Source organism: Balaenoptera borealis (genome assembly GCF_965194805.1).
Source record: "Balaenoptera borealis genome assembly, chromosome: 12".
Lineage (NCBI taxonomy): Eukaryota > Metazoa > Chordata > Mammalia > Artiodactyla > Balaenopteridae > Balaenoptera > Balaenoptera borealis.
The window spans coordinates 49,445,678-49,465,484 of record NC_138869.1 but is presented as its reverse complement, the minus strand read 5'-3'; the positions used below and the strand labels follow the sequence as shown (position 1 = coordinate 49,465,484).

Sequence of the window (19,807 nt, the reverse complement as noted above, 5' to 3'; positions counted from 1 at the left end):
TTTTTTTTAATTTTTAAAAATAGATTTATTAATTTTTTATAGTAAAAAATAAGAAAAAAATTTTTAAGAAAAAAATTTAAGAAAAAAAATTTTAATTTTTTAAAATAAAAAATATGAGAAAACTTATTAAAAATTTTTTTAATTTCTAAAAATAGAAAATACGGAAAAAATTATTAAGAAAACATATATTAGGAAAAAAAAATTTTTTTAAGTAAAAAAAAAAAAAAAAATGGACGGACCTAACCCTAGGACTGATGGTGAAAGCAAAGCTATACAGACAAAATCTCACCCAGAAGCATACACATATACACTCACAAAAAAAGGAAAAGGGGAAATTAATATATCCTGCTCCTAAAGTCCACCTTTTGAATTTGGGATGATTCGTTGTCTATTCAGGTATTCAACAGATGCAGGCACATCAAGTTGTTTGTGGAGCTTTAATCCGCTGCTTCTGAGGCTGCTGGGAGGGATTTCCCTTTCTCTTCTTTGTTTGTACAGCTCCCAGCGTTCAGCTTTGGATTTGGACCCGCCTCTGCATGTACGTCGCCTGAGGGCGTCCGTTCCCCACCCAGACAGAACGGGGTTAAAGGAGCAGCTGCTTCGGGGGCTCTGGCTCACTCAGGCCGGGGGAGGGAGCGGTAAGGAGGAGGCGGGGCGAGCCTGTGGCGTCAGAGGCGTCGTGATGTTGCAGCAGCCTGAGGCGCGCCGTGTGTTCTCCCGGGGAAGTTGTCCCCGGATCACGGGACCCTGGCAGTGGCGAGCTGCACCGGCTCCCGGGAGGGGCAGTGTGGAGAGTGACCTGTGCTCGCACACAGGCTTCTTGGTGGCGGCAGCAGCAGCCTTAGCGTTTCCTACCAGTCTCTGGGGTCCGCGCTGATGGCTGCGGCTCGCGCCCGTCTCTGGGGTCCGTGCTGTTAGCCGTGGCTCGCGCCCGCCTCTGGAGTTCGTCTAGGCGGTGCTCTGAATCCCCTCTCCTTGCGCGCCGCGAAACAAAGAGGCAAGAAAAAGTCTCTTGCCTCTTCGGCGGCTGCAGACCTCCTCTCCGGCTCCCTCCCGGCTCGCCGTGGCACGCCAACCCCTTCAGGCTGTGTTAACGCCGCCAACCCCAGTCCTCTCCCTGCGATCCGACCGAAGCCCGCGCCTCAGCTCCCAGCCCCGCCTGCCCCAGCGGGTGAGCAGACAAGCCTCTCGGGCTGGTGAATGCTGCTCGGCGCTGAGCCTCTGTGCGGGAATCTCTCCGTTTTTCCCTCTGCGCCCCTGTTGCTGTGGGATCCGCGCTGATAGCCGCGGCTTGCACCCGTCTCTGGATTTCGTTTAGGCAGCGCTCTGAATCCCCTCTCCTTGCGCGCCGCGAAACAAAGAGGCAAGAAAAAGTCTCCTGCCTCTTCGGCAGCTGCAGACTTTTTCTCGGACTCCCTCCCGGCTAGCACCAAAGCCCGAGCCTCAGCTCGCAGCCCCCGCCCGCCCCGGCGGGTGAGCAGACAAGCCTCTCGGGCTGGTGAGTGCTGGTTGGCGCCGAGCCTCTGTGCGGGAATCTCTCCGCTTTGCCCTCCGCACCCCTGTGGCTGCGCTCTCCTCCGCGGCTCCGAAGCTTCCTCCCTCTGCCACCCGCAGTCTCTGCCCGTGAAGGGGCTTCCTAGTGCCTGGAAAGCTTTCCTCTTTCACGGCTCCCTCCCACTGGCGCAGGTCCCGTCCCTATTCTTTTGTCTCTGTTATTTCTTTTTTCTTTTACCCTACCCAAGTACGTGGGGATTTTCTTGCCTTTTGGGAGGTCTGACGTCTTCTGCCAGCGTTCAGTGGGTGTTCTGTAGGAGCAGTTCCACGTGTAGATGTATTTCTACTGTATCTGTGGAAAGGAAGGTGATCTCCGCGTCTTACTCTTCCGCCATCTTGCCCCTCCTCTATCAATAAGCCATCTTTGAAATTATTACTTACGATAAGCATCCTCCCATCATTTCAACAATGAAGCAAAACTAACTCAGAAATGAAGAAATGTTAAAGTAGACTGAAATAGAAGCATGAATGCCTGTGCCTATCTCACTAACTACCCAAAAGCTATGAAAATAGAGAAAGGATTAAATATCTTACAATCATGGGAGAATGGAAGGAGAAGCTGTTAGTGGAAAAGAAATTTTGTGCAGTTACTAGATGATAGAAAGCAGATGGAACTGAATCGAAATATAGTGAAGAAACCTATCACCCAGAACATACATAGGAAAAAACTAACCAGAAGGTAGGAACAGATGCAGATGATCTATAAACTCAGAGTGGAAAACTGATGGAGGCCCTAGGCACTTACCAGGCTAATTGAAGATGCACATTTAGAACAGGCAGGCCTGTCAGTCCCCTTCCCTTATTCATTTTGCTCTGCTTTATTGCAACATAATAGGTCAAGAACTGCACTGTAAAGAGAATGAACTGTCTATCTGATGTGATTTCTAGTATGGGGTTATGCCCTAGAAAGAAGCATTGTGGAGTTTGAGGAAATCATAGAACACAGACAGAGGAGGCAACTTGAAGAAACAGACATATACAAATGCAAAGGAAATTGAAGCCAGCTGCCTATAATAATCTGCCCAATCTTTCATTCATAGAATAGAAAGCCAAGGACCACCAGACATTTGGGGAAGCATAACAGCCAGAAGGAGAGAAAGCAAGGTGAATAAACAGCTGAGCACAAAAGAAAGTTGATAGGAAGTGTAATGGGTTGAATTGTGTCCGCCACAAAAATGATATGTTGAAGTCCTGACTCCCAGCACTTCAGAATATTAAACCTCATTTGAAAATACTGACGGTCTAGATGTAGTTAGTTAAGATGAGGTCATACTCAAGTAGGGTGGGCCCCTAATCCAATATGACTGGTGTCTTTGTAAGAAGACAACCGTGTAAATTCAGACACACACAGGGAGTAAGCCATGTGATGGCGGAGGCAGAGATGGGAATTATGCAGCCGCAAGCTAAGAAATGCCAGAGGTTTCCAGCAAGTCATCAGAAACTAGGAAGAAGCAAGGGAAGATTCTACTATGAGTTTCAGAGGGAGCAGGGTCCTGCTGTTTGATTTTGAACTTCTAGCTTCCAGAACCGCGAGGTAATACATTTCTGTTGTTTATGCCACCCAGTTTGTGGTACTTTGTTACGGCAACCCTAAGAAAATAATATTGGGAGTAAAAGAGAATTTAATAATTCTTAATGAAAACATAAAACAAATGTTCAAGTAACCCACAGGAAGGTTAAAGAAAGAGAGAGGGAATCAGAAAAATAAGAAGCAGGGAAAATAAACAGAAGACAATAAAATTGCATGTTAGACTTAAACCCTAGCATCTTAATATTTATCATAAAAATGTAAATGGTCTAAATGCACCAATTAAAAGACAGAGATGACTAGAATGGATAACAAAACATGGTCCAACAGTATGTTGTCTACAAAAATCTCACTTCAAATATAATGATGCAGGCAGGTTGAAAGTAAAAGGTTGAAAAGTATATACCATGCAAATATTAATTTTTAAAAAGCAGGAGTGGCTGTCCTAATATACATGTTAATTTCCTGATTGTGATCTTGTACTATAGTTATGCAAGATGTTTCCATTGGGGAAGTTGGGTGAAGTATGTGTGGTATCTCTTTGTATTGTTTCTTACAATGGTATATGAACCTGCAAATATCTCAAAATAAGATTTATTCACATGCAAAAGAATGAAGGTGGTCGCCTACTCATACCATATACAAAAATTAACTCAAAATGGATCAAGACCTAAATGTAAAAGCTGAAACTATAAAGTTCTTAAAAATAAATGTAAGAGCTAAAACTATAAAAATTCTCAGAAGAAGCTTAAATCTCAGGACCTTGAAATAGGCAATGGTTTCTTAGGTTTGACACCAAAATCACAAGGAATAAAAGGAACAGATAGGGACTTCCCTGGTGGTCCAGTGGTTAAGACTTTTCCTTCCCATGCAGGGGGTGTGGGTTCATTCCCTGGTCGGGGAGCTAAGATCCCACATGCCTTGTGGCCAGAAACCCAAAAAAACATAAAATAGAAGCAGTATTATAACAAATTCAATCAAGACTTTAAAAATGGTCCACATCAAAAAAATCTTTTAAAAAATGGATAAATTTGACTTCATCAAAATAAAAAATATTTTGTGCTTCAAAGGACACTATCAAGGGACTTCCCTGGTGGTCCAGTGGCTGAGACTCTCTTATGCGCCCCCAGTGCAGGGGGCCCAGGTTCGATCCCTGGTCAGGGAACTAGATCCCACATGCCGCAACTAGACCTGGCACAGCCAAATAAGTGAATAAATATTTTTTTTTAAAAAGGACACTATCAAGAAAGTGAAAAGGCAACCCACAGAATGGGAAAACGTTTTTGAAAATCATGTATCTGCTAAGGGATTTGTATTTAAAATATATAAAGAACACTTAGACTCAATTCTAAAAAGACATATGACCTATCTTAAAAAGTGGGCAAAGTATCTGAATAGACATTTCTCCAAAGACAATATGCAAATGGACAATAAGCACATGAAAAGATTTTCAACATCATTAGCCATCAGGGAAGTACAAATGAAAGACCACCATGAGTTACCACTCCACACGCACTAGGATGACTGTAATTAAAAATATAGGTAGGGCTTCCCTGGTGGCGCAGTGGTTGAGAATCTGCCTGCCAATGCAGGGGACACGTGTTCGAGCCCTGGTCTGGGAAGATCCCACATGCCGCGGAGCAACTGGGCCCGTGAGCCACAATTACTGAGCCTGCGCGTCTGGAGCCTGTGCTCCGCAACAAGAGAGGCCGCGATAATGAGAGGCCAGCGCACCGCGATGAAGAGTGGCCCCCACTTGCCGCAACTAGAGAAAGCCCTCGCACAGAAATGAAGACCCAACACAGCCATAAATAAATAAATAAATAAATAAATAAATAAATAAATAAATAAATAAATAAATAAATAAAAAAAATTAAAAAAAAATATAGGTAATAACAAGTGTTGGTGAGGATGTGGGAAAACTGGAAACCTCGCGCATTGCTGGTGCTAATGGCAGCTTTGGAAAACAGTCTGGCAGCTCCTCAAAAAGTTACACATAGTGTTATCACATGACTCAGCACCTCCACTTCTAAGTATATACCCAAGAGAAACAAATACTTGTCTGCACGAAAACATTTGCACACATGTTCACAGCAGTGTTATTCATACTAGTCAAAAGGTGAAAACAACTCAAATGTCCATCAACCGATGAATGGATAAACAAAATATGGTATATCCATACAATGGAATATTACTACATAATAAAAAGAAATGAAATACGAATACATGCTACAGCATGGATGAATCTTGAGAACATGCTAAGTGAAAGAAGCCAGTCAGATAGGGTCATATTTTGTATGATTTCAAGTATCTGAAATGTCCAGAATAGGCAAAGCCAGAGAGACAGAAAGCACGTTAGCACTGGGCAGGGACTGGGGGTAGAGAGGAAGAGATGACGTGAAGGTAACGGTTACAGGGTACAGGGTTTCTTTTTCAGGTAATGAAAAAATTCTAAAATTGGTTCTGTTGGTGGTTGCACAACTCTGAAAAATACTAAAAACCATTGAATGGCAGATATACGTTAAATGACTGAATTGTATGTCACAGGAATTATAGCTCAACAAAGCTATTAGAAATAAAATAAAACTTTAAACGTTAAAAGGTTAAAATGCTTATGGTATGATTATTATTTCATAATATACCTTTTAATACAGAAACAATGCTTTCTCTCTGCCTGTTTAGTCAATAATGATTTGGAAACAGACAAGTTCAAACTGTTTCTTAATATCTTCTAGAAAGTGGATTTTCCTAAACAAGTTAAGTAAACAAGAATGTAAGGGTTGTGCCTCGGAAAAATCAAACTGTTTCCACATCTATAGATGCACATACACCTGTATGAATATATGCATATATACATATGCATATAAAATATACGTTGGTCTTTTGCTTGTCACAGGTCATTCATCACTAGGGATTAAAGAAAGGACTGCAGGATTTCCTTCTGATTTTGTGCTGTTAGCCTTGTTTGAGTTACTGTATGCATTTTGAAAAAGATCCATTCAAAAAAATACTCCTTTAATTCAACTTTGTACTCAGACTGACATTCTATCTGTTACGCCAAATTTTACTGTGGTTCTTGAGGAATACCAACACCATCTTCAGTTAAGCTTAAGTCGTCCAATTTATTAATTTTCAGCTTCCTAACGAGGATCCTGAAATTTTTGAAGTTTCATCCAAGTGTCTGTCTATCCTGGTTCAGTTGTATGGAGGGGAAAACCCAGACAGCCTGTCTCCCGAAAATGCAGAGAATTTTGCTGATTTACTGACATCCAAAGAGGACCCGAAGGAGCTAAAGCTTCTGTTGAGGATTCTCAGAAGAATGGTGAGTCCACACAGATACTGGGGCTTGGGTGGGTGGCCTCAGTGGCGGCCAGTAGACGGGAAGTAGTCATTTTCTTCGACCTAGTTTCATTAAAGACCTCCCAGTTACCTTTCCCCGTAGTCACCTACTGTTAACATTTATCATAGTCTGCATATCTACCTGCATATACAAGTATTTTTCCTGAACTGTGAGAGAGTAAGTTAGACACATTGTCTGCTTACCCCTTAGTATGTGAGTGTGTATTTCCTGATGAAATGGATGTTCTGTTACTTAACTACAGTTATCAAAACCAGGAAATTTAACATTGATACAAATCTTTTACTCATCTGCCATCTGTATTCCAGTTTTGTCAACTGTCCCCATAATGTCCTTTATAGCTTGTTTTCTGGTGTCGAAACCAGTCCAGGATCATGTATTTTAGTAGACGTGTGCCCTTAATCTGGAATAGTTCTGCAGCCTTTCTTGGTCTTTCATGACATTTCTGAAGAATGGGCCAGATGTTTTGTAGACTGTCCCTCAATGTAGGTCTCTCTGATGTTTTCTGGACAATTGGATTCAGGTAAGCCCCAGAAGAAATACTGTGTTCTTCTCAGTCCATCAGATCCGGAGGCTTATGATGTCTGTTTGCCCTTTACTGGTGATGTTAATTTTGATCACTTCATTAAATCAATGTGTTGTTGTTATTTTTAAATTTTTTAATGGTTGCAAAAGGGAGATTTTCAAACTTGCAACGTTTCTAACCCCCAGGATGGTACTGTAGGAAAAATTTTCCCTTTCGCCCCATTTATTTTTTATTTATTCTATTTTATTTTATTTTTTGGTGGCGTTGGGTCTTCGTTGCTGCACGAGGGCTTTCTCTAGTTGCAGCGAGCGGGGACTACTCTTCATTGCGGTGCACGGGCTTCTCATTGTGGTGGCTTTTCTTGTTGCAGAGCACAGGGCTGTAGGTGCGCGGGCTTCAGTAGCTGTGGCTCATGGGCTCTAGAGCGCAGGCTCAGTAGTTGTGGCGCACGGGTTTAGCTGCTCCGCGGCATGTGGGATCTTCCCGGACCAGGGCTCGAACCCGTGTCCCCTGCATTGGCAGGCGGATTCTTAACTACTGAGCCACCGGGGAAGTCCATAGCCCCATTTATTTTATTTTTAAAAATATATATAGCTGATGTTTACTTGAAAGTACTTTTGAAGACTGACTTATTTTCTTTTTACAGTAGATCTTGTTCTGCTGCTTTCGAAGGCCGTTATTTACAGCAGCTGTTGTTGAAGTTAGTAGAGGAGTGGAGGTCCCGTTAGTCTGTGTCATGTTCTGGCTTGTCAGTCTGTGTTCAATTCTAGATCCAATTATCTTGAGGGGTCCTTTGGCAGTGGAGGCTATGGATGCTTCAGACAGTTGCCTTCAAGACAATTTTTATGCTAGTTTGATAGACAGCTGCAGTACGTGACCCAGCTAAATCTGCACAGCAGGTTATGGGTGACAGAACTAGAACAGAGATAGAGAGTTACCCCCCCTGCTGCTACATTATGCTTTTGTACAGCCAGACCTCCCAACCGCAGCAATGCTTCCTGTCTAGTGGAGTCATTCCCTGAGTAACCGGATGATGACACAATCTAAGCAAGCCTCCCAAAGTGTAGGATAAATACTTCTGGGGACAGTAGATCTTGCGCATGGTACTCCAACCTAGCACTAGATGACATTGAATCACATAGTAGGGCAAATATTTCCTCTTCCATTTTATTTTGATCTTTCTGATGATTTAAGGTGAAAGTCTCAATTTGCTACTACTGTGTCTTTAACACCTCTCGAATCCTTCAGAATGTCCCTTTTTAACAGAGAGGAAGCCTCTCAGGTGACTAGCTTTTTCGGTAGAGATAAGAGATTTCTTTCAAAAAACAGTTTTATTCATTTAAAAATGGTGAGTCAATGTGAAGTCAAGTACTAGAAAATACGGTAATATGAGTGATATGTACCTGTGACAGAATCGTGTGTTTGGTACAGAATGACAAAAGCTTGGGGATATTGACCTCACATCTGATACAATTAATTTTACAGAGATTCACCATCTCGTATTTGAAAATCTTAGGGCCAGATTTAGTTTGGAATTTATAATTTTCAGATCTTTTTGGCATGGTGCTTATACTATATATGATACGACTCCATAGCAGTCACCTGGGTGGTACCGTCGTCAAGCGTGTGGTAATATTTCTGCTGCAAAGTGTGTGAACATTCACACCAAGTGGGTAAATAAAAACTATATGTGACCCCATGTGGGTTAGGTCCGGTTTTGCCACCAAATATGTTTTTGAACCAAACTTAAGAAAAAAAGTTTTGATTTTCAGAGCTTTCTAGATTTTAGAATTGCAGAGAGATTATGGACCTATCTTTGGAATAAATTACATCATTTTAAAAAACGAGGTTAATTTAATCATGCAAGAAGCAATTAGACCACAACTTGGTCAAAGTAACCAGACTACACCATCTTTTAGTTAATTTTACTGTCTGAAATGATTTCCGTATAGTTTCTGACCTGCCACATATAAGGCCAGGTAGGTTTTGTTTGTGGAAGAAAAGTTGAATCCAAGTGACTTTATCTGTGTATGTGAAAATAGAAGTAGTTTCTGGTGCTGCTCATCTGTTTTTTTTTTAAATTGTAGTAAAGTAAACATAATATAAAGTTTACCAGCCATCTGTGATAAGTGCTTTATAATCTTTTGAAAACTTTCTAAATTACCCATGGATGGGTCAGTGTTGGGTTCAAGTGTGCAAAACACACAGTCAGGGATTCTGGGCCTTGAACTTGCCTACCCTGAGGCTCGGTTCTGCTTAAACTTAGTACTGAGTTCAGTACGTTTGGAGAGAAGCAGCAGCAGATGACCCAAAGGGTTGTATGATGCCAGCGCCCACTCCCGGACTGATATGGTCCTTCCCCTCTCTCTCGCTGCGTCCTGTCCTCACCTCCATGGTTGCCACTGTTTTGTAACTGTCAGCTTACCGTCTGTTCTCACCTTCACATTACCCTTGTTCAGGGTAGCGATGAGGTCTTTTTCAGCGTGTTATAGTGTCTAGCCCATGAAAGGTTGTCAGCAGATGATGTTTCTGTGTTAAGGACTTCTGGTGAATTATCTCATTGAATCTTCACAGCTACCTTAGCGGTCAGCTCCAGTGATTGCTTCCATTTATAGGTTAAAAGCTAAGGCTCAAGGAGCTTACGTAACAGTCCCAAGGCCACCAACTAGGACTCGGCAGAGCTGGGACCAGCCAAGCTGAACTGACCCTAGCTTGTGCTCTTGCCAAGTAGCTAGGCACCTTGCTGCTGCTCTGTCCAGTACTGATCTGGACTCTGCGGGCATTCACTAAGCTGAACTTGACTGAATTTCGATCCAGAAGGCACCTAAGAGATTCATTCTTTCATTCATGGGAAAATAATAGAGTTATTACTATGTGCATCCTCTACACTGGGGGAACTAAGACAGTAAGATATGCTCTTCCTGCTGCCTGTTGTCAGGGATCCCTAACTGGAGCGAGAGAGAAACGCCAGCTTCATTATAAAGCAGAATGCAATCAGTGCCACGCTAGAGGAGCCAGCAAAGTTCCACAGAAACATTCCCTTTGGGGAGGACATTGGCCGGGACGTGGTGTTTGAGCAGAGTGTAGAAGGATGTGTTGGTCATCCATGCATGGACCAGGAAGAAGCACATCCTGAATAATGGCCCCAAAATCCACAGGGCTAGACTGACAGACATAAGAAATGGACCAGGAAAGGCCAGAGGGTACCAAACATTTGGAGTTTGGACACCGTTGTTGGAATTAGGAAGTTCTGGTCTCTGAAACCAAAGGACAGTGGTAGCATCTCAATTGAGTTCAAATTATGTTTACAGTGAAATAAAGCTTTCTCACAGTGCCTGGCATGTAATTGGTGTTTATTAAGTATCCACTGAGCTGAGTAAGAAATATCTATAAAATCTCTTTTTGTTATTGGCAATTGTTCATTTTTGCTCTTCAGTGTATATTGTGAGCTCATTTGAGTGCTTTGTAGATGCACAGGCCAGAATGAGAGGGACCTTAAAAGGCATTTAGTTGTTCCCCAGTCTGATGCTTCAGTCCCCTCCACACTATCCCTGCCAAGTTTCTTAGAAGGGGGTGAGATTGGATAGGTAGATGCATAGAGGATGGGAACCTGGGAGATAGAAAGAATGTGAACAAAGATTTCCTGTGATTTTAAGAGGGCTGGTGTCTCAGGCTCTCCTCGATGGCCTGGGGGAGCCAGACTTGATAGAGAGGCAGGGAGCAATTTGGTTTTGTTACCTGAATCAGTAATTGGATTAAGGAGGCTTGTTAAGTGCAGCCTTCTGATTATAAGAAGTTAAGGAGGGAAAGGCAAGCTCTTTAAGGACCTACCTCAAAGGACATTTATTAAGTGCACACTCCTTCTGGGAGCAATTCTTTTTTTTCTTAATTAAGGCAAAACTGGCATATAGCATTATATTAGTTTTAGGTGTACAAGATATTTCTATATATTGCAAAATGATCACCACAGTAAGTCTAGCTAACATCCATTGCCATACATAGTTATACATTTTTTTCTAAGATTTACTTTCTTAGCAACTTTCGAATATACAATGCAGTATTATTAACTATAGTCACCATGCTGTACATCACATCCCAATGACTTATTTATTTTATAACTGGAAATTTGTACCTTTTAATCCCTTCACCCATTGTACCCACTTCCAGCCCCTCACCACCAATCTATTGTCTGTATCTATGAGCTTGGCGTTTTCTTTCCGTTTTTTTTTTTTCTTTTAAGATTCTACATAAAAGTGAGACTATGTGGAATTTATCTTTCTTTGTCTGACTTATTTCACTTAGCATAATTCCCTCAAGGTCCATCCATGTTGTCACAAATGGCAAGATTTCTTTTTTTGCTTGCACCGGGTCTTAGTTGTGGCAGGTGGGCTCCTTAGTTGCAGCTCATGGGTTCCTTAGTTGTGGCATGTGAACTCTTAGTTGTGGCACGCATGTGGGATCTAGTTCCCTGACCAGGGATCGAACCTGAGCCCCCTGTATTGGGAGCATGCAGTCTTATCCATTGCACCACCAGAGAAGTCCTAAGATTTCATTCTTTTTTATGGCCAAATAATATTCCATTGTGTGTGTGTGTGTGTGTGTGTGTGTGTGTGTGTATGTGTGTGTGTGTTTGTGTATCAAATTTTCTTTATCCATTCTTCTATCATTGGACATTTAGATTGTTTCCGTATCTTGGCTATTGTAAATAATGCTGTGGTGAACATTGTGGTGTATATTTCTTTTTGAATTAGTGTTTTTGTTTTCTCTGGATAAATACCCAGAAGTGGAATTGCTGGGCCTTATGGTAGTTCTATTTTTAATTTTTTGAGGGACTTCCACACTGTTTTCCATGGTGTTTGCACCAGTTTACATTCCTACCGACAGTACACAAGGATTCCCTTTTCTCCACATCCTCGCCAACATTTGTTAGTGGTTGTCTTTTTGATAATAACCATTCTGACTGGTGTGAGGTAACATCTTCTTGTGGTTTTGATTTGCATTTCCCTGATGTTTAGTGATGTTGAGCATTTTTTCATGTACCTGCTAGCTATCTATATATCTTCTTTGGAAAAATGTCTATTCAGGTCTTCTGCCCATTTTTTATTCAGATTGCTTTTTAAAAATTAAGTTGTATGAGCTCTTTCTATTAATATATTTTGGATATTATTCCCTTATAAGATATATGATTTGCAGATATTTTCTCTCATTAGGTAGGTTGCCTTTCATTTTCTGGACAGTTTCCTTCACTGTGCAGAAGCTTTTTAGTTTGATGTAGTTCCACTTGTTTATTGCTTTTGTTGCCTTTGCTTTTGGTGTCAGATCCAAAAAAATCATTTCTAAGACCAGAGTCAAGGAGCTTACTGCTTATGTTTTCTCCTAGGAGTTGTATGGTTTTAGGTCTTATGTGCAAGTCTTTAATACATTTGGAGTTAATTTTTGTGTGTGGTGTAAGATAATGTTTCATTTTCATTCTTTTGCATGTGTTCAGTTTTCCCAACACCATTTATTGAAGAGACTGACCTTTCTCTATTGAATATTCTTGGCTCTTATGTCAAAAATTAATTGAACATATATACATGGGTTTATTTCTGGGCTCTCTATCCTGTTCCATTGATATATTTGTCTGTTTTCAATGCCAGTACCATACTGTTTCAATTACTATATCTTTGTAATATAGTTTGAAATCAGGGAGTGTGACGCCTCCAGCTTTGTTCTTCTTTTTCAAAATTGCTTTGGCTACTTGGGGTCTTTTGTGGTTTCATACAAATTTTAGGATTGTTTGTTCTATTTCTTTGAAAAATGCCATTGGAATTTTGATAGAGATTGCACTGAATCTGTAAATCACTTTTGGAGCATTTCTAAAAACAAGAGGGTTCTACTCTGTGAGACTGTCTCTTTTTAAGCCCTGATTGAGGAGTGCCTCTTTCCCCAAAACTGAGCAAGCCAGCATGATTTCAGAGAGGGCAACCCCAAAATACCCTTGGCCCTACAGTTTCTAAGGCCATGTAGTGAGCCTGTCTGTGACCGGTAAACTGTGGTTGTTAGAGAGCCATCTTAGGAATAATGTGGCAGATTCCTCCCTATGAGTTACACAAAAGGCCCTTTCTTGAAATATCTGTTTCAGCTCCCAATCTTGTGACTGTAACTTTCTAAAAGCAGAATTTTCACTAACAGATGAAAGAAATAAGATGTTTAATTTGTGCTGATGGGGTTGGGATATGTTTTGCCCCTAGGGTACTCTTCCTTATTTAGTCTGTATTTAGAACATTGAGAAAACGTTGGGGAAACCTGAGAATTTAATTATGTACTGTAATTTACCAGGATGTGTGGTGGTTTTATAATTAGACTTTGTACTCTGGCTTTAAAAATGTGATGGAGATCCTTCCGGTTGCTGCCAGGTTTACCTGTCCCTTAAACTTGATATCAGTGGGAGTTTTCTCAGGGTAATGATCGTGGATCAGCTGCTTGTCTCTTAATTAAAGCTAGCTTTACTCCAACACTCAAAATATTGACTACACACAAGCCATCACAAACTTGTTCTGTAAAACTGACTGCTCTCTGAAACCGGAGCATAGTCATAACACGCTGAGGTTGCTAACTCCTTTCACCTGCCTGCTCACCCATCTACCTGGTACAGCAGAGGTGGCAGCAGTGGGACTTGGGCTCGCTCTCTGAGGGTGATTCGTATTAAAGATTATTACAAATATCCATCCCTTGGGGACCCTTGACCCTGCCACTTTCAGAAAATCTTGCTATGCTCGCCACCATTTTTCTTCCAAATTCTCATGTAGGTCCCCTGGTCCTTTCCATTTTCACCATGAGAGCAGAGATGTTGTGTTGCTGAAAATCAGTGTAATAGCATTTCTTCACATACAGAGTTTTTAAAGCTCTGAAGAGACCAAATGAGGAAACTGGGAATTCTGCAGCCATTCTTTTTCTATTTTAGGAGCAGGATGAGTTGTAGATGTAGAGTCAGAAGGGACCTAATTTCTATTAGAAAAGTAAAGAACTATTCCTTGAGGTGTAACAAGAAGGCAAAATGATACCTCTCCCTTCTAGCTTATTTTTCTCATAGTAAGGCCTTCTTTTCTTGACTTGTTTTCCTAAAGGGAAAAAAGTGGGGAGATTGTTGTGAAGGCAGTGAAAATTTTTAGAGAAACACTATGTACCCAAAGGAGTAAAAAGCAAGTGTAATCAATTTTTGTGAAATCTCGTCCCTTAGAACGTTTTCCTGAGACTCTGAGAGGATGCTCTTAGGAGTTTCCAAGAGGGCTCTTTCCCTGAATCCATACACACCATTTATTGTTACACTGGATGAGCATCTATGCCCGTGATTGCCATAGGACTCACAAGTTAATTGGGAACTCTTTGATTAATTTAGTTGTATCTTTCCAACAAAGAAAAGAAACATCTTGCTGAAAAGTTTTTCCTTAGTTCCCTGAGATTTTTTTTTTTTAATTAATTTATTTATATTTGGCTGTGTTGGGTTTTCGTTTCTGTGAGGGCTTTCTCTAGTTGTGGCAAGCGGGGGTCACTCTTCATCGCGGTGCGCGGGCCTCTCACTATCGCGGCCTCTCTTGTTGCGGAGCACAGGCTCCAGACGCGCAGGCTCAGTAATTGTGGCTCATGGGCCTAGTTGCTCCGCGGCATGTGGGATCTTCCCAGACCAGGGCTCGAACTCGTGTCCCCTGCATTAGCAGGCAGATTCTCAACCACTGCGCCACCAGGGAAGCCCCATTCCTGAGATTTTGAGCAAGACAAAATCAGGAAGCTTATGGCCAGTGGAATAGGGTCATTTACAGCCAGTCACTCTCAAGACCGAAACTTCTGTGTTTCTGTGAGTGAAGCCACATCCACCTCAGAGAGGAAGTATGTGGATCTTTGCCGTGGGTTTCCTGAGGATGTGCAATATGTCTCATCCCTTTGGACATGTCTCTTTCTCCCTCACATTTCCTAGGTGCATCTGCCCTCTCCCCTGCCCGTTCCCACATGGAGGCGCCTCATGGTCAGGCTGGGCACCTTCCTGTCCTCCTTCTCAGTCTGATGTTTGTGGGCCCTGGGCAGCATAATTTCCCTTCTGTTTTGACTTCTTATTTCAAGAGATTCAGCTCCCTCCCTGCCTCCTGAAATTCTTCTGACAGATAAAATTCGTTCTCTAATGAGCCCTTTCCTCTTTCCGTTCCCATTGCCATGGATGGTATCTTTACCCACCTTTCTATTATGAAAGGTTTCAAAACCACACAAAAGTTGAAAGAGTAATATGATTGAGAACCTGTGTAATCAAGAATTATTATCAGAATTGTTATCATTTCACCATATTTTTCAAGTCTCCGTATGTACTTTATTCACACAAAATGTTGTCACCCTGATACTTTTTATTTCTACGTGTGTGTATTAAATCACGTGAAAGCAAAGGAATCCTGACACTTGGCCCAATAACATTATCACACCCAAGAAAATTAATAACGATTCATAATATCATTAATACCCAATTCATGTTTAATTTTCCTAGTTAAAAAACAACTTAATAGCTTTTTTTTTTTTTTTTTTAAAAAGCCATGTTCCGGTCAAGGCTCACATACTGAATTTGTTGTTTTCTTAGTCTCCTTTAATCTAGAAGAGTCTTCCTGCCTTTTTTTTCCCCTATGAAATTGACTTTTTGGAGAGTCTGAGTCAGTTGTCTGGTAGAATGCCCAACAGTCTGAAATAGTATGAATATTTCCTCACAGCATTTTTGGTCACAATATCTCATCGGTAATGGCCCCTAATCTTGTATCCCATCAGGAAGCATATGGTGCTAGGCTGCCCCACTTTCAGTGATGCTAAGTTTGATTGCTTGGCTAAGGGGTTATCTTCTGCTTCTCTCCATCAGGTAGATACATGTTTCCCTTTGCGATTACTAAGTAATCCTCACAGAGATGCTTTGGCACTGTGTGAATATGTGTATTCCCCACAACTTCTTAAAGAGAAGGGTAAAGACTATAAAAAATGGGCCAGTGGTGATGGAGCAAAAGAAATAGTTAATTTTTAAGCATTAATTTTTAAACTGTGGAAAGGACCAATCTGCTATCCTTCGGAACATGTATCCCTACTGCTTTCTTGCATAATATTAATTTGTTGAGAATCTACCCATTGTAAATTATAAGTAAACAGCTAAGGGTCCTTGGAATTTGTTTTATGTTCTGTATCCTCCTCATGACCAAGGAGCGGAAGAAGCTGTGAGGGATCATTTATTTATTCAAACTTTGAATATTCCCATTTATAGATACTTATTATCTGGTTCAAATGATAGTGATTACAAGTAACTGTGGAGTTTTCCTGATTCTTCGTGATCATTCTGACCATCTTCAAGCCCACTGTGCAGCTGTTGCTTTGCAGAATGCTCTAGACTCTCTTGGTAATGTGGGATTTCTTTAATGACATGCTTTTAACAAAACCATTCTTAAAATAGTGAACATTCAAAGCATGTTAAGAATTAGGATGAACATGGTTGAGAAATACTTCCTTGTGGATACAGACAGCAATGAAAATTGCTCTGGAGGACCTTTCCTTAGGAAGACCTGTACTAAATGTTTCTAATTTTTGTATTTAAAAGAATATTTTAAATGCAATTTTCCTTTGTATAATCTATAACAGTTTTAATAAATGAATTCTGTCCACTAAAAGAATAGTTAATGTCTACATTATATTCATAGGAATATCTTCCTTTCCTCAAAAGGATTGTTTTCAAGTTGTTATTACTGTATATGACAAAGAACCAGAGTTGGGTTTTGGGTTTTCAGTTTTTAAATAATCATGGAAAAAGCTAAAGATAAAAAAATTTCAGTTGATATTTTAGATATTTATCTGAGAGAGTATTTTAAATTCAAGCCATTAGAAAAGTTTAATTTAAAGGTGAATTATGACCTCTTATTGTTGTTTTGTATAAGCAAGTGTTTTGAAATTGATCAACAGAAATAGTTGACCAAGTTTAGGTATATGATTTTGCAACACAGGGGTTCCTTTTTGTTCTGGAATAAGTAATACTGGAAAACTAACCACTTCATGTAAATCCACTTAAACTGGCCGCCTAACAACTGTGGTAAATAATGACAAAATGTGTGGCTGGGGCTTGATCTCAAGAAAGAAAACTGAAATTTATTTAAATACATTGATTTTGTCTTTTAACAACATTATGAAGCCATTCTTATAATGGGTTACTTTGCATTTTGTAAGCCTGTGCAGAAAAAGTCTTCACTAAGAGTGACCACTCACTCAGCAAGTAGTTATGCAATGCCTGCTCAGTGCTGGGGATAGAGCCGTGAACAACACAGACTAAGATCCCTGCTCTACTGGAGCTTACCAGGGAGAGTGAGATGACAACTGCATTTATTAAATAAACTACTGATATTTTAGATAGTAAAAGCACTAAGAAGAAAAATATAGAAGGAAAGAAAGATAAGACGTACAGTGGGACATCTGCAGCTCTGGATGATGTGACCAGGGAAGGTCTCACCGAGATGACATCTGAGTAAAGACCTGAAGGAAGCCAGAGAGAGATTTGGAGCAGGACACACTAGACAGGAGACAGCATTTGCTAAGTCTGCAAGGCAGGTGCCTACCCAGGGTGTGCTAGGAACCCCAAGGAAGCCAGTGTGTCCAAAGCAAAATGAGCAAGGAATAGATATGTAAGATGTGAGGGAGATGACAGAGAAGGGTTTGGTGGAGGGAGGAAGTTATCCTTGCAAAGACTGGCCTTCATCCTGAGTGAGACGAGAGCCTGTGGAGGGTTTGGAGCAGAAGTGCGAGGCGATCTGCTTGCCATGCTGAGAGCGGTCATTGAAGCGGGCGAGGGGTGAGAGATGCCAGCAGGTTATTGCAGTCCTGGGGAGTCCTGGTCATGGCTTGGAGTGGTTATATTTTGGATAAATCTTGACAGTACAACCAGTAGAATTTGCCAGCAGATTGGATATGGGCTGTGAGGCAAACAACAGTCAAAGATGATTCCAGTTTGGGCCCAACCGAAAACCTAGATGGCCAGAACTCAGGAGGAGCTGGTCTGGGGGAAGAGGGGAAATCGGGAGCAGAGTTTGGGACACGTTATGGGTAGATGCCTGTCAGCCATCCAAGTGGGAATGTCTAGTTGGCTGTTGGATCTACAGGTCTGGAATTCCAAGTAAGAGAAGTCTGGACTGGAGGGAGAAACGGTGAGAGGTGGTGATCAGAACGTGGGCTGTTCGAATGTGGATTCTGGAAGGCCGCCAGTTAATGGCAAAAACCAGGTCTAGAGTAAAACCACAGGAGTGAGTGTCTGAGGTGTGGAGGAAGACAGGGTCATGGGAGGGAAAGCCAGAGACCTGAGTGGTGCTGGAAGGACCCTCTCTATGGACGGCAGTATTACCAAGCGCTGTGACAAGAGTGGCACTGGGGACAAGGACAGTGAGCTGGGAACCCAGTGACCCACAGCTGCAGCAGGAAGAGTAGCAGGCGCTATTCTCTGGCGACATTAGGTTTAAAGCTGGGGGGTTATGGAGGAGAGGTGGGGAATGGTCAGGAAGCAGCAGGGAGAGCCACGGAGCCATCTCCGTGAATAAGGAACCCGAGAAAGGGCTGTACAGAGCACTGTGGGTGTGAGCCCAGGGGAAGAGGGGTGACCTGGGAGACCTGGGCTCTGCATTGTGATCAATGTAAACTAGGATGAAGTGTGGGTGCTGGAGACTGGTCCCGACTGAGATTGCGCAGACAGGATGCATGAGGCTGTGAGCAAGAGGCAGGGACCCTGCTGGTGCCTGCAGAGTTCGGGGCCTTCTTCTGACTCTAGCCAGGACAGAGGTGAGGCCACGTCTCTCTGCCCACGAGAATCAACAGAGGGCTGGTCTTACTCTGAGTGTGCAGAACCCATCCGAACCCTGCCAGGGCGCCCTGTAGCTGGGCCCTTTCCCTCCATCACATTGGGCTCTACCAGCAATTCTAGACATTTTTGTGTGTCATCTTTCACATTATCAAAAGTGCATGATGGCACATTATAACAGCCTTCATCTCTAACCTTCTCAGCATCATCATAAAATGTGGTCTTTTATGGAAAACTGTTTAAGGTCTTCATTAATTTTCCATTACTATTCATATTAGTATTCCCCTTTGAAGTTCCTGCCCTTTCTTCACACTTGAAGAGATTTTCCTCTTCTTTAGCTGGTGACCATCCGGTGTTGTCTGTCTGTCAGACCTTCCCTCTTCAAAGATTTTGTATGTCTGCGTCTTTATTTCCTGTCCTACCCCTAGGTTCATCAGAACCATTTATTTTATTTTATTCTTTTTAGATTCCATATATATGTGTTAGCATACGGTATTTGTTTTTCTCTTTCCGACTTACATAGAGAATGGACTTGAGGACACGGCGGGCGGGGGGGAATGGTAAGCTGGGACAAAGTGAGAGAGTAGCATGGACATAGATACACTACCAAATGTAAAATAGATAGCTAATGGGAAGCAGCCACATAACACAGGGAGATCAGCTCGGTGCTCTGTGACCACCTAGGGGGGTGGGATAGGGAGGGTGGGAGGGAGGGAGACGCAAGAGGGTTAGAGATATGGGAACATGTGTATATGTATAACTGATTCACTTTGTTATACAGCAGAAACTAACACACCATCATAAAGCAATTATACTCCAATAAAGATGTTAAAAAAAAAAGACTTTATGTAATTCTTCCATCATTACTGGCAATGATTTAATGAAATCCCCTATCTTTTGTAAGATTTGAATTTTCTCTTTACAATTGATTTCTATATCACAGATATGCTAATGTAAAAAAAACAAAAAAACATTGTGCCTAGGCCTGGCTGAACACTTTGTGTGTGTGTG

At 41.7% G+C, this 19,807-nt stretch overlaps 1 protein-coding gene across 7 annotated transcripts in view; it reads left to right on the top strand.

Annotated features, from left to right (window-relative positions):
• Positions 1 to 19,807, top strand: part of ULK4 (unc-51 like kinase 4) — a 538,746-nt gene that overhangs the window by 410,928 nt on the left and 108,011 nt on the right. For 5 of the 7 annotated variants that reach the window (XM_082348366.1, XM_082348362.1, XM_082348363.1 and 2 more), the window contains one exon: positions 6,219 to 6,404. The exons of the other annotated variants lie outside the window; for them this stretch is intronic. In XM_082348366.1, the coding sequence (XP_082204492.1) occupies positions 6,219 to 6,404 (186 nt within the window). The remainder of the gene's footprint in view (positions 1 to 6,218; positions 6,405 to 19,807) is intronic. 7 annotated transcript variants of the gene reach the window in all.